Consider the following 15,121-nt stretch of genomic DNA (forward strand, 5'->3'; position numbering starts at 1 on the left):
AAAGAAGCGTGTGTGGGGAGGGGGAATACAACGAATAAAATATAATTCATTAAAAAAAAATATTAATATGGCAATGTCACATTGTCAAAGCTTTAACATTTTTGATGTGATAATAGTAAACGTAAATAATCAGAAACAAACAGCTTACAGTTGTGTTTAAATGTAAGGTATATTGCTATTGAAATTTGGTGTTTACCATATAAATAAAATGTAACATATAATGTTAGCTCTGTGTTTCTTAACCAGGGTGTCTGGGACCACTAGGGGGCCTCAACAAACTTCCTATGGGAATCAACACGTGTTGAACATTGTGTTGGCAACTTACACAGTGTATAGCTTGAAGTCACTTTAGATAAAAGCATCTTCCAAATGCACAAATGTGATTTAATTTTGTATGATTTCACAAAAAAAATTCCATTTCAACTGTTGCTTAAGCCTGTAAATTCCCTTACAAAACTAATCAGGGAAAAAATAAGCTGATGTACATTCACACGATGAGGAAAAATGTTTCAAGAACAGCTTCCATAACACAAGAATATGAAAGTTTTAAAAGGACGCCTTGAACACAAAATCTTTTTTATTTAAATTTTAGGGTAAATATAGATCTTTTGGGCAGGTTTACAAATATGAATAGCGACATATTCTTTATTTTACTAAAATCACATGGATGAGCATATACAGTATTATTAAGTAAAAAACAAGTTATTACCTGAGTTGGTTTCAATTATCTGTTAAATTTGACTCAAAGCTGAGAACTAGTGTTGTAGTACTCGAGACCGGTCTCAAGACCATTTTTTGATGGTCTTGGTCTTGTCTTGGTCTCAGACTTAGTGGTGTCGGGATTTTATTTCAAGACCGGTCAAGACCACAACTGTGGGAATTACACTAAATTGCTGGAGCATTGTCTGATGCGTTAACATCATTGATTGGATGTAATACTTCTGGTTTTAAAAGCATTCACCACTTGTTCCTTATTTGATTCTTCTGTTACTCTTACTGCTGGTATGAGAAGAATGGGGGATTGTCTTAAAGAAATCTGTGAAGAAAATGAATACACACAAAGGCCCACAATATCCGAGATGTGATTGCAAAAAAGGTACTTGTATGAGATCTTGTTTTTTTATTTTATAACATCTGGTGTGATATTGATTTTGTATAATTACTCAATAAACTTTCAATTCAATAAAGTTAGCAGGTGACTTAAATTTTAGACACAATTAAACACAAGTTTTTGTTCTATTTTGGCTAGTCCCAAACAAATCTAGAAAAATTCTGAACTTTTGTGCATTTCTGAGCAACACAGCTATTTTGCTATTGATTAGATAAAAAAGCAATGAAACTAATCAAGTCACTGAATGTTTTGTTTTGTTGAAGGTCACAGACTTAAATTGATCTTTTCTTTTAAATTTATCTTTATTTTAATTTTTAGTTGTTGTAATTTTTACCTGCATGAAAATTGTAATATGTTACAGTAGGTGGGTGATAAAACATGGAATATAAAACATCCTACACATAAATTTCTGCACAATAAATCACCCAAGTTACTTCTATTATTATTTTATCATGACTTTTTAGTGTTTTGTGGATCTTTTGAATGAATTTTGGGAGTGCTGGTCTCGGCCTGCCTTGGTCTCGGCTCCTCAAAGTCTTGGTCTTGACACCCTCTGGTCTCAGTCTTGTCTTGGTCTCGGTGGTCTCGATTATAACACTACTGAGAACAATTATAGTAAAGCTATTGTGGAAAGTTAATCTCAATTCAGAACTTCGTTATAAAGAGTACACATACACTAGTATACCACAGAATTGGAATTGCATAACCACAAAAAATGTGATCTGATTAAAATTAGCTGCCTTGCATCTTCTTAAATTGTAGGAGTAGAGGCAGTTCATTCAGTTATAACAAAACTTCCATGTTTGCGAGTTATTTTGTTGTTTTATTTTTTTAAATATTTCCACACATCAAACAGCAGCAATTTTTATATAAAAGAAATGTGCAACTATTACAATACTATTACAGTGCCACATTCAGATCTAGATATATACTTAGAAATATCGATGTTCCTATTACAACCCACAATTTTGAAATTGGATTTATTCAGGAACTTGTTTTGTGACTTCCTCTTGCTGCGTGTTTTGTTTTGACGATCTGTATTTTTCCCAGGGGTGCGGTGTTTCCTGTCCAGGCATGAACTCCAGCCATTCCTTGTAAAACCCACGGAAACCATCGATCTTTTCCATGTATATGTTCCGTGACTTTAACTGGAGAGAGAAAGATATGAAACACACTCCGTGGCGTGCATGAAAAACTTTAACTTAATGTGTCAGCTACCTGCTTTTACAGCTAAAGTCTATTTTATTACCACAAAACCACGGCTGCTTACTATTAATACATCAAATAATAGTTTATAAATACGGCACAAAAACAGAATAGGATGTGCCATCTTCGAACCCTCCGTTTAAATGCACCAAGCATCCACAAATGTTTGTAATTAAAAATGCATGGCATAGAGTAAGCATGGTCTTAATCTAACCTTGTCATATGATGGAGGATACTGGGCTGCATATTCCAGCTGTCTGATGATGACCTCATTGGGTTGCACCTGCAGTTTGTGCATACAAAGAAGAAGCTCGTGCAGATAAGCATAGTCCAAACGTTTAGTCGCCTGGCCAATCAGAGCACTGAATACATGAGCGTTTGGCACAAGGCCACACCTCTGCAGACAAAAACAAAAAAAAAGATATTTAATCAACTAAAACCACACATTAGCACTTTCAAATTAAGACAGTTTGTAATATTTTGTTGACACTGTTGGTAACTACCAACCATGTTATTAGCAAAAAAAAGAGGAATAATAAAAAAATCAGACCTCAACATCAGACAGCAGCTGCAGTCCGTCTTTTTGTCTCTGGCAGGCTAGTGCAATACCACAAAATGTCTGTGTATTAACAGCAAGCCCTCTATTCACCATGAGGGTTTTAACAGCCTAAGAAAAATATATATTTTTACAACGACAGCAATACACAATTGTTGCAGTGGACGAAATGATTTGTTGCAACGTTACTTCAATGTTACTATAACGTTATCAACAACTGATTTTATGTTTTTCTAACCTTAGCCCCATCCAAGTCTCCAGTTTTGGCCACTCTTCTGACCAAAGTGTTAAAAAATGGCACATCCAGCCTGATGCCACTCTTTTTAGCCACGTCAATTAGACTCTGCACTGACTGGCTGCCTGCTTCCATGACATCAGCCAATAGGGTGATGGTTTTGATGCTGGGCTCCAATCCATCACTGGCCATCTTCTCCAGAAACCCATCAAGGTTTCCAATCAAAGCAAGCCTGTCAGAAGCGCTTTTCACAGGCCCCAAGGCAACTACGTCTGAATGGCAAGTGCTAGGGTCCAGCAGGTTTGGGCGGCGGGGACTTTGTGGTGATAAGTGCGATAGACAGCTCAGAGAGTCGGTTAACAGATTCCGTTCAGCCTGCGGTGATGAAGGCGACATCTGAACCTCACCTTGAGATTTACGTTGATCGTTTTCATTTTGAGAATCATTGTCTTTGGCTTTTCCTTGGGGCGCTGAATGTGTGTTTAGGATGACAGCATCACGAGCATGTGAGTCGACGAATAGCTCATTCTCAAGTGCATCAATGTTTATGACCTTAGGACACAATGTCTCTTCTTTGGCTTTAGTCCTACGGCTTTTCCTTCCACTTGTGAGTTTCGGGTTCACCTCTTCTGTACGCTTTAGGAGTAACCCCGAAGCCAGTTCTGGATTACCTATCCCACAATCCCGTGCAGCCCGGAGGAGAATGTTGTAATTCTGGGTATCCGGTTTTATTCCAATCTTAAGCATCTGATGCCACACCTACAGAAGAGACTCGGTTATATCATTCACAATGCATTATGGGAAATAGCTCTCCATCTCTAATTATTAGACTGTAACAAGTACCTGTAAAGCCAGTCTAAAGCCCTGCTGCTTGTCCATCACACAGCTTATCAGCAGATACTGAAACGTCTCTTGTGTTATGGGTTGGCCACTTTGAAGCATCTCCTACACAAGCACCCACGTACACACACGCACCAAATCAAACGACAGTGATAGCAGTGCATAAATAATTCAAATACATCAGTGGATTGTCACAGCACTAGGTGTATAAAAATAAACATTACCCTCAGAATTTGAAAGCATGACTTCAGATCTCCAGTAAAGGCGGTTGTTTTGAGCAAGGCATGCTGGGTAATGGCACTCATAGGGATGTTCTTCCTGAGAAGCTCTTGCTTGAGTTTCAACGCATGCTCCAGTCCTGACTGTTTCCATGGTGATTCTGCACAAGCATTGAACAGAGCAGTATATGTAGCGTCTGACGGCTCTAGTCCTTGTTTCTTCATCTGTGTTAACATCAATAACACATAACGGGGTTAAATATCGTCTGTAACATGAGTTTTGGTGGTAGTCAAAACATACATACAATGTGCACACTTTTACTATGGTTTTACGTTTTTGGGACCTCTGTAAATCAAAATAACTTGGTATTTCATAAATATGATGCTATTATATGTAACCATCACTGTACAAAGTAAAGATTATAAAAAAGTCATACTTTACAGTTAAAATCAGAGATATCAAGAACCCTTACAATTTTAAGTGTGCATTTTTATCTTACATTATTGTAAAGTTGGAAGGCTTTCTTTAGGTAGCCCACACGTCCACATCCACCGATAAGCACAGTGTAGTTGTACTCCTCTGGCTGTAACCGTTCTCCTTTGAGCATATCACCTTCAAACAGAACCAATGCCTCGGCCAGCTAGACAGAAAAAGAGAATTAAACAGAACTTAAAGATTTGGTCCCTAGCTAGTTCATACCCTAATAAAAAGTACTAACCAGTATGTTTTTCCGTACTAAGCAAAACAAAGAGAGAAGAGAAACATCACAGAAATCTAATGGATTTAATGGTTAGCAGGGATTTTTGGTTTGACCACGGTTCTTTTTTCCACAATATAATACAACCATGTTTTGGACAATCTTTATCTATAAAAAAGTACCTAGTAGCATTCAAATATATTATATGAATATAAAAATCATATTTAACCATGATATATTCCCAAATATCATGATATTTCCACCACCACTGTAAATGTTTGATATAATGATATGAAGGAAAGTTTTTCTAAAAGCAACAGTCAACTTACTTTATCCTCTTTAATGAGCTTTTTGCATTGTAGGAAATACCAATATGGTGTGTTTCTTCGGCCCGTTTTGGACTTAAATCTTTGCACGACAACATCCTCATCCGCATCTTTGTATTTTAAATCCCGCTGTTCTGGGCTCGTTTTGCGGAAGGTTCGTCTGGAGGAGAATTTACGTGAAATATCACCAAAAACGTCACTGACATCTTCATCCAGCGCATGATCGGAATTATGTGTGGTGATATTCTTGCTCTCATGAGGGTTTAAAGGCACTGATGCACAGAAACATCTCAAAGGTCCTTCATACATTCGTTTAGTAGGACAGACAGGAGCTGACTTGAGCACATTTGCGGAGGCTGCGGCGTACGTTGCAAAATATACACTGCCGTTTCGTGTCAAAAGACCCCTCAGAAGTGAAGGACGCAACATTCTGGACATACCCAAATGTTTATATTTTATTAAATATTTAAATCTGCTACAGAAATCCTTTAACAGCTCCTTCGCATGATGCTCGCACTGGGAGTCGCCATGATGTAAAAAATGGAAGTTTAACTAGACATTACTAGTTGATAATATGATACTCAAGCAACTGTTTTAAGGTAACATGTATATTAAACGATTCAGTTAGATTTTTATGTAAGTGTAGTAGATGTTTAAGTAACTTAAAATGTCAAAATAAACAATTTAGGAGTAAAATGAATAATTGTAATGAACAATATCGATTAGTAGGACTTATCGTGCGTTATTCTTCTCAGCCACTGCTGCACCCGTTACATGTACCATGGTGGGTGCTGCCATCTTGTGACCGATCGTGAGTACTTTTATTATACTGTTTGTAGGCTTATAGACATGCACTGAAAAACAACTAGTAGGGTTTACTTCATTTTTTTGTATTAATTTAGCCTACCTAATTTGTGCACACTGTTGTTTAAAGTAAATTAGCTTTATTTTTAGTTAAATTAGTTTTTTTAGTAGCCTAAATGTACTTCTACAAAATTTACACCAACAATTAAGAAAATCCAGTTATTTTCCAGTATAGGCCTGCTCTATATTTTTTGTGAGATTTGTTTACATTTGGCGTGTAAACACAAGTAATGTTCCAGTGCTTTGGCTGTGTAAAGACACTTTTATCGAGCCAGTAAAGCAAACTGGTGAAATGGTACTGTACTTTTTATTTGACCACACTTCTGCTGTGAAAATGCAATTACATTGATGATGTACCAGTAGTCCGATTGCCTTTAAAAGTGAAGCACATTGGATTAGCCAATTTGCTGCAGTTTAGTTCCACATCTTGATATGATAAATGATTAAAAAATAGATTTTTCTGGCGTACTAAATTGATGCACTCTTTTACATTTACGTTTTATCTACAAAAGTACATATTCTCCACCTCCTTGTAAACACATGGTTTTTTATATTTTCTTGGAATTATCTAAACCATGTATTATATTTGTTAGGTTTTAGTGGATTGAAGTAAGGTAGAAGTATCTCCGTAAATTATCTCTTGTATTCCTTGTATTTGAATAGAATGATTCAACTAAACTCAGTGGGCCACACACACAAGTGTGTGCAGATTGAAACACTGCTGCAGTGTGTTGAATGATTATTCTGGGTCTGGCCCTGCTGCTTATGTAAGTACATTTAACAATAAAATTAATGTGATAGTGAACAACTGAGCTGTGGCTTATAGATGTGTGTGTGTGTGTCTTTGCTCCCGCAGCATGTCAGTAGTTATTTCTGTCTTTATCCATGACACACTGCATTGCAGGAATGCTAACTGTGTGGCTCCCTGGACTGCTGAGCGCACCACCCACATACGCTGCAGAGATGGTGAGGATGAAGGATTTTGTTTCCTCAGCATCCAGATCTCACATTGTTTCCATGGAGACTACTTTTGTAAGCGTTATGTGTGTGCGTACGTACACACACTGCTTCTTTTTGGTTTTGACAAAACAGAATCATTAATTTTCCCCACGATGGTTAATGTAACTCCTTAATTTGTATTCCTCTTCCATGGAACATTTACATTCTGACATAATTAAGAATAAAACCTATTTTAAATGTTCAGCTTGTCATCTTTTCTAAAATCTCTTTAGGTCTTCTGCCCAGGAGCAAGTCATGTCTGAATGAGAACAACAATATGACAATAAATGGAGAAAAACATAACTTTACATCACGCCTTGAAATGCAAATGCAGCATATCAAATCGGCTGAGCAGCGTTGATCTGGTTAATTGTAAAAAATCTAAATTGAAGAGTTAATAGAAGTTAATAAACCTGAAACCTCATTAAATCTTTACGAAATGTAACTATGATTTAAGTATAGTTTAAATAAAGTTTTGGGGGTCTTAGTTCATTTAGTTAAATTGTCTCACCACAGTTACCATAGTTTACAATGTCATAAAACTATACAAATGATAAACAAAACCACGGTTGCTACTCTTTAATACCTTTCTAATATGTTTTAGAATTGCCTTTTAACTTTAAATGTCATATACTTTTATACATTTTTTCATACAAATTTTAAATAAGTCTCAATAAACATTGTTTATTACGACAACTAACTACACACCGTGTGACAACATGCCCCATCATCAATGAAAGAAGCGCATGCATGATTCCATTCAGCATCTGTGACAACATGCCCCGGCGTCCATCGCCTTGTTTAAGAGCGCTATAGGTGACTCCGTGCATTGCGCATGAGGGCGGGCGGACCGGATTCGGAGAGGAGCGTGTCAACGAGCATCTTTAAAAAAAAACAAAGCATAAATTTACACAGAGCCCGGATCTGTTCGGTGAAGAAGGAGTGAATGAAATTGGCACGTGTCAGGTAAGAGACCTGTTATCCATTTGTAACGCCAGCGCATCGTACCGATGCCAATCTCATCGAAACCCTAGAGCACAACAACCTTGAGACATGATGCTGAATGATCACATCACATGCCAGATCAGCAATGTCTATTGGTTTTTGCCATTATGTATATAGAAATGTGTATTGAAATGTGTGTTGACCTAAACACAATCGAATGCGTAATTTTAACAGCGTTATTTGATACACCATCAATATTTGTATGAATCAATGTTATTGCTGTGTGGCTCGTTTAAAAATACTACCAACAGCTCATTTCGCGTGAGCTCAGGTCTTTGCATAAATTTTGCGTTAATTGTAATTGTCAAAAATGAATAGATTGAAGCGGTGTCACACCCCTGCATTTAAAACCACGCGCGTACACGCGTGTAGAAATTCAACTGGTAGTTGCAAGAAAAATGGCCAGATTCTTGAAAGAAAGCTTATAATTATGAATGTTGTCATTCTTTTTTCGCACCAAGGGTGTAGAATAACAATTTTTGTTTCCCCACTTTTGGTCAAAAGAAGGAACCAAATTCTTTCTTACCTTTTTACAGTCAGTAGCACATTTTTCCACCACAAATGACCTTTTGGCTCATGACAGTAATTGTTTATCATGTCGTCAATGTTAAAGTGATAGTTCACCCAAAGATAAAAATTCTGCCATCATTTACCCACCCTCTTGTCATTTCAAACCTGTATGACTTTCTTTCTTGTGCAGAACACAAATGAAGATATTTTGAAGAATGTTGCGGTCCCCATTCACTTACATTGGTTTTGTGTGCATACAATAGAAGTGAATGGGGGCCAGTGCTGTTCGGTTACCAACTTTCAAGTCACAAAAGTTCAAAACGACAAGAGGGTGAGTAAATGATGACAGAATTTTCACTTTCATGTTTCACCAGGTATGTTCTCTGAAGAATGGGACAGAAATCACGAGGGTCAACAGAGGCCTGTGATCACTAATTTCAGCTTTAGTCAGCTGTCAGAGGGCGACCGAAGGGAGAGGAAAAAATCTCACACTACTCATGGTGAGTTACAACTGTAAACCGCACACCTGCGTTACAGCACGGGTATCAATATGCAATTTTTTTCCAAAAAATGTAATTTGCTTGCTAGGCAGATCCATTTGGAATCGATGCTCTACAAAAGCATGCACAAATGTAAAAGTCCACTACAATATATGTTGAATATAGATGTGAATATACACTGAATAGATGTGTACATACCCCGTACACTCTTAAGAATAAAGGTGCTTCAAAAGATTCTTCAATGCCATAGAAAAACTTTTTTTGGTCTAAATGGTTCCATAAAGAACCTTTAACATTTGAAGAACCTGTTTCACAAAAGGTTCCTTGTGGCAAAAAAAGGTTCTTCGGATTATAAAAAAGTAAAAAAGAGATGGTTCTTTAAAGAACCTTTGACTGAATGGTTCTTTGTGGAACCAAAAAAGGTTCCCATGGCATCGCTGTGAAGAATCTTTTAAGCACCTTTATTTTTAAGAGGTGAGTAGTCACCAAACTGAAGTGAGGATGTGTAAATCGAATTGAACGTAATGGAATACAAACACTTCTTAATGTATGTAACGATGCATTTGATATATGCATTTAATCTCTTTAAATATGTGCATTTGTTCCTTGCATTTGTCAGAACATATAATTATTAGCCACATCCTAAAAGATTAAAATGCGTTGGTGAATTTGTAATGAAATCAATTAAAATGGTGGTATTAATTTATCTGGTGTGTTAAATCCAGGCTCAGAGGGATCTGTTCCTGATGATCGCTACCACAGCATTTACTTCGCCATGCTGTTGGCTGGTGTCGGCTTTTTACTGCCATACAACAGCTTCATTACAGACGTGGACTACCTCCACCGCAAATTTAAAGGTAAAGTATTTTACGCATCACACAATCAAAATACTTCTCTGCACATTGTGGTTGACGACACCTTTCTTATCCATTTACAGGGACTTCTATTGTGTTCGATATGAGTTTGACGTATATACTAGTGGCTCTAAGTTCTGTCCTTGTGAACAACATGCTAGTGGAGAAACTGAGTTTAAACACGCGGATCTGTGGAGGTGAAAACTCGCAAAAGCATAAAAAAACGACATGTACTTTGGGTGCTGTTTGACATCTTGGTGCTTTTGCACATATGTAGGATATCTCTTTGCTTTGGGACCTTTGGTAATTGTGAGCGTTTTTGACGTTTGGCTGGAGCTGTTTGACACTCATCAATCCTACGTTCTCACTCTGGTCGCAGTGGCTGTTGTTGCATTTGGTTGCACAGGTACCAAAGACACACACTAGACTATACATATGTTGTCCGGCAGATGTCTCACAGTTTGTTGTCCTAAATTGTGTCTGTATTGTCCTTTTAACCCTGTAGTGCAGCAGTCCAGTTTCTATGGATACACGGGGATGCTGCCCAAGAGGTACACACAAGGCGTGATGACTGGAGAGAGTGAGCTAAACCTTCATCATCAACACATACATATTGATGCATTTTTACACTGATACAACCAGTATCACCAGTAAACAGAATGTATAATTGTACTAGTTTAAATCATAAAAAAGTAAATAAATAAGATTTTAGCATTATTTTTATTATAAAAATAATATTTATTATATACAATTATACACATTTCCCCCTGGTCCTTTTGCTAAAATGGGGAAAATGTTATTTATGTTATTTAAATGATAAAGTGTTATATTTTGATATAAAAGAATCACCAAAATGATGTTAAAATGCAAAAAAATGAATGGTCATGACAATATGTTTTGTATTATATAGAAAAATTGAAATATCTAAAATATTTAAATATATATTTTTACGTGTAATTTAAATATTCAAATACATTTATTTTAATTGTGAGGTCAAAATATGACGTATAATTTTTAACAATAATGTGTTACCATTTATTTGTATTGCATTTCATATTTTCTTTACTTTTTAATGGTTGTTTTAGGCACTGCAGGAGTTATTGTCTCTCTGAGTCGGATTTTTACCAAGCTTCTGGTGGAAGACGAGAAGAGCAACACCATCATCTTCTTCCTCTTCTCTGTCTCAGTAGAGGCGCTCTGTTTTCTGTTGCATGTGGTGGTGCGGCAAACCAGGTTTGTACAATATCACACGGAAAGAGCTCGCCACGGCCACACCTGGTTCACAGGACAGATTCGTGATAATCCAGCTTGGAAACACAGCGGCTATCAGATACATTATGACAGCAGTGCAGATGAAGAGGTACAAATTCATTCACTCATACTCGAAGAAATTGCATTCTTCTTTTAGTTGAGCTTTTAAGCATATTGTTTTTAAAGGGATAGTTCACCCAAAAATGAAAATTCTGTCATAATTTATTTAAACCTTTCTCTTCTTCTGCAGAACACAAAATAAGATATTTTGAAGAATGCTGGTAATTGATCAGTGGTGGTACCCATTTACTTCTACTGTAAAGACATAAAACCAATGCAAGTCAATGTACCGCAGTTGTTCGGTTACCAACATTCTTCAAAAAATCATCTTTTAATTTTAATTTTTGGTTGAACAATCACTTTAAAGGTGCCTTTAAGTCTGTGGCTTAGTGTCTTTTGTTTAATCCGAGGGACATGTCTAAAGCAGATGCAAAAAAATAACCTATTAGGGCTGCCTGTATAAAAAGCTGCATTTATAAAATATCATTTTTATAAGGTTTAGAAATGCTGTCTTCTATGTACTTATTTTTGGTTAAAAAGGTGGAAGCTTTTATAATTAATTGTTTAACATATTTTTAAAGATGGAAGATACTGATGACAAGGACATTTATTGTTGATGATATGCTATAAAATTGACTCAAATTAGGATGGAGTGGCGACAAGCGCAGTCGATGATGCTGATGGAGTTCATCTAGGAAGCTGTTCCCATGGAGATGGCATATACGTCAGATTTGATGGACCTAAAGCAGACACCAGAAGGACGTGGATCAATGTCAAGGGTGAGCTGAAATATAACCTACCGAATACTCACTTAAATCATTATTGATATCTTTTGCAATTGTAATCTATTGTTGTTGAAAACTTTAGTGGCAAAATGTTACATCGTTTTTATACGCGAACAATTTGAGATGTTTTTATGTCGTTTCTCACAGAGCTGCTTGGTCGGAGGTGTTCTGTTGCTAGACGGATTTGGCCTTATATGCTTTCAATAACAATGACATATTTCATCACGCTGTGCCTCTTTCCTGGTCTGGAGTCAGAGTTACACAACGATATACTGGGAGAGTGGCTACCCATTCTCACCATGGCTCTGTTTAACATGGCCGACTTTGTGGGCAAGGTGAAATGAAGATGATCTTTACTATTTGTGATTTTACAAATCTAAATAAGCAGATGATATGAAATAGGACAGCAGTGTTAAAGAGTATCACAGTGCGAGGTCATTACAATGGGAGGCTTTGGTACTGTCAGCTGCAACATTATAAACTCAACTGCTATGATTATTTTATAACATGTAGGTTCTTAATATCTTCCTACTGCTTACTGTTAAAAGCTTGCGCAAAAAACCTATACACTTTTACTTCCAATGCATGTACAAATGAAAAATCATATTATATTGAAATAAAACCAATATGTGGGTGTATGTAGGTGGTTGGGATCCGGTGGGGCTCGAGAACATGTTTTTCCACAAAAGGCGGGCCCGGGGAAAATGTTTGGGAACCACTAGAGTATGCTACACACCTCATTATTTTTAACATAACTTTTCATAATATAAAGTTTTCACATAACTTTTCTAATTTCATACTTTGAAAAACATTAACGGTGTAAAAGTTTTTTCTTCTGCTTACTTTCTTTGCAGATCTTGGCCGCTTGTCCCTATGAGTGGGGTGGGGTTCAGCTGCTGGTGTGCTCCTGTTTGCGAGTTCTCCTTTTGCCTCTGTTCATGATGTGTGTGTCACCCGTTCAACGTCCCCTGCTGACACACCCAGCCTGGCCATGCTGTCTCTCTTTACTGCTGGGTGTCAGTAACGGATACCTCGGCTCTGTGCCAATGATACAGGCAGCTGGGCAGGTGCCACTTCAACAGCGAGAAATAGCAGGTGGGTACAGTAAACAAATCTGCAGAGCAATGTAAATGTAACCAACATTTTCAGCTCGGGAGAAAGGGATATTTCACCCACAATTTTTTTCATAATTTACTCACCCTCATGTCATCCCAAAAATGCCTTTCTTACTTCTGCAGAGCACAAAATATATTTTGGAGAATGTTGGTAACAAACACTGTGTCTGTTTCTTTACAGGGAACACAATGACTGTGTCCTATATGGCTGGACTGATGCTCGGGTCTGTCGTATCCTATTCGACGTATAGTCTGACCTTAAAAGCACACTTTATTCAGACGCTGAAGCTCAACAACACACTCACACTACAGAGCTACAAGCCTGGTCATTGAATATCATCTTACTCGTTTTCTACTTATGTTAGGAGAGATACTATCCCTGCTGAAAAGTCCAGTCGACCATCATGGTTTTTTATATTGGTTGACCGGGAAGGTTCGGCTGGTGAGGCATGGCGAGATAAAATCTGTCTGATGGACCAATATCCAAAACTGTTTCAATATCCAAAACACTGACCAGCAATGCTGATCGTTTTAACAGGGATGTTGGATCAAATAAAGCCTATCCAGATATTTGTATATGACCATCCGTATTTAAAAATTTAGATATTTATATGTAACGTATCTGTATGATGTGTACATAAACATAAACATAACATATAATTATGTTTATGGTTTTTTCATGCTAGCCAATCAGAATGGAGCTGGTATTTGGTTGAGCTGTGATGCTTGTGCAGGGGGGGTGGTGGGGTGGTGGTGGCTTGTGTAATTTCCAGTTCCTCTCTCCATCATTTCCTGTCTTTTCTACACTGCCTGTTACAAAGTCCAATAAAGTCCATCTAAACAAAGAGGGCTTGTGTTGTGATCCGGGAGAAATGATTCAAAAATTGTACAAACGAAGCAATTCAAAAACATTTAATATTTTTTTTAATATCTTTCTTCTATTACATTAGGTAAAAATATATAAATCAGGTAAAAATATTTTAAAAACTTTATTTCCCACTAAAAGTGGAGACCTTCAATGAAAAAAATCATGGGGACCAAGTTTTATACGTTTTCACAGTGGTTTCACAATTCAGCACATATTTCTAGACCAAAAGTGCAAACCAAAGAGCCAGATTCTTCAATGCTATTGATAACGTACATCAAATATGAACAAATGTATAGGATAATGCAATGTAAGTTGCTTTGGATAAAAGCGTCTGCCAAATCCATAAATGTAAACGTAAATGTAAAATTTGATCATCTGAGGTTGTGGCCGTGTGGACAGTGCTCCAGACTCATGGTCGTTTCCCGGCCCTCTCTCCTCCCCATTGCTTCCTGTCTCTCTCTACCTTGTTTAGTTTTGAACATTGACTAGTATAGTCAAATTTTCTGCAACCTTTCTTTCGGCCCTCTTCTATACTCCTCTACTAAAAGTTGGGTCTTGCGGGGCAGCATTGGAGAGGGTAAATGTGGCAAGAAATTCTGTGAGCTTGTTCAGTTGAACTTGAATTTTACTTCCTAGAATCTTGTGTCATCTTTTCATTCACGCTGCAGTGCAATTGTAATTTCCCATGTAATATACGCAACAGCCTGTTGTTTTTGAGGCTCAACTTCCCCCTTTAAAAATCAAATCCCTGTCCGGGAAACCGCCCCAATGATTTCCAAAAATGTGAACTTTAAACTTCTGGGAAGACTTTAGTTCCTAAAATCTTATTTCCTTTTCCAAAGACTGCAGTGCTATTGTAACTTCCATTGTAACATATGCAACAGCCACAATCATAATCACTTTACAATATGGTTAAGTGCTCATGGGAAAGATAGGTTGGATTTACAAGATAACCAAGCAAAAAGTGTTTGGTCTCACTTCATTTGGTGTCACAAAAAAAAAAAAAATGTATTTGCTGTTTACAAGGGTGCTTTTTGCAAATGCTTCTTTTAATGTGTTTTATGATGGAAAAGCTGGATAAAGTTATAAGCATTATACATTTTAAACTCCAGCTAACACT

The 15,121-nt window shown here is 37.1% G+C and overlaps 2 protein-coding genes across 3 annotated transcripts; one reads left to right on the top strand and one right to left on the bottom strand.

Annotated features, from left to right (window-relative positions):
• Window positions 1-1,839: 1,839 nt before the first annotated feature.
• Window positions 1,840-5,717, bottom strand: ptcd1 (pentatricopeptide repeat domain 1). Its single transcript, XM_057331748.1, has 8 exons — window positions 5,194-5,717; window positions 4,667-4,807; window positions 4,173-4,391; window positions 3,952-4,053; window positions 3,112-3,867; window positions 2,868-2,984; window positions 2,532-2,714; window positions 1,840-2,259 (listed from the first exon to the last, which is right to left on the bottom strand). The coding sequence occupies exons 1-8, from the start codon at window positions 5,626-5,628 to the stop codon at window positions 2,092-2,094; spliced, it is 2,121 nt and encodes a 706-aa protein (XP_057187731.1). The 5' UTR covers window positions 5,629-5,717; the 3' UTR covers window positions 1,840-2,091.
• A 2,142-nt stretch (window positions 5,718-7,859) lies between these two features.
• On the top strand, window positions 7,860-13,923 carry slc29a4b (asolute carrier family 29 member 4b). Of its 2 annotated transcripts, none has more exons than XM_057331926.1 (11): window positions 7,860-8,019; window positions 8,943-9,068; window positions 9,794-9,925; window positions 10,006-10,119; window positions 10,200-10,328; window positions 10,428-10,502; window positions 11,008-11,282; window positions 11,880-12,012; window positions 12,166-12,353; window positions 12,662-12,741; window positions 12,873-12,987. In XM_057331926.1, the coding sequence occupies exons 2-11, from the start codon at window positions 8,945-8,947 to the stop codon at window positions 12,958-12,960; spliced, it is 1,338 nt and encodes a 445-aa protein (XP_057187909.1). In that variant the 5' UTR covers window positions 7,860-8,019; window positions 8,943-8,944; the 3' UTR covers window positions 12,961-12,987. The 2 variants fall into 2 exon arrangements, with proteins under 2 accessions (XP_057187909.1, XP_057187908.1); XM_057331925.1 differs by lacking the exon at window positions 12,662-12,741 and adding an exon at window positions 13,315-13,923 and having other exon boundaries at window positions 7,863-8,019; window positions 12,873-13,113.
• The last annotated feature ends 1,198 nt before the right edge of the window (window positions 13,924-15,121 follow it).

This window comes from Triplophysa rosa, linkage group LG4 (genome assembly GCF_024868665.1).
Source record: "Triplophysa rosa linkage group LG4, Trosa_1v2, whole genome shotgun sequence".
NCBI lineage: Eukaryota > Metazoa > Chordata > Actinopteri > Cypriniformes > Nemacheilidae > Triplophysa > Triplophysa rosa.

Coding starts and splice junctions, on each gene's coding strand:
- ptcd1 (XM_057331748.1), bottom strand. CDS start 5,628: ATGTCCAGAATGTTGCGTCCTTCACTTCTGAGGGGTCTTTTGACACGA. Junction 3,868..3,951: donor GCTTTAGACTGGCTTTACAG/GTACTTGTTACA, acceptor TCTCTTCTGTAG/GTGTGGCATCAGATGCTTAA. Junction 2,715..2,867: donor AGCTGCTGTCTGATGTTGAG/GTCTGATTTTTT, acceptor TTTTGTCTGCAG/AGGTGTGGCCTTGTGCCAAA.
- slc29a4b (XM_057331925.1), top strand. CDS start 8,945: ATGTTCTCTGAAGAATGGGACAGAAATCACGAGGGTCAACAGAGGCCT. Junction 10,120..10,199: donor AAACACGCGGATCTGTGGAG/GTGAAAACTCGC, acceptor GCACATATGTAG/GATATCTCTTTGCTTTGGGA. Junction 13,114..13,314: donor TCAACAGCGAGAAATAGCAG/GTGGGTACAGTA, acceptor GTTTCTTTACAG/GGAACACAATGACTGTGTCC.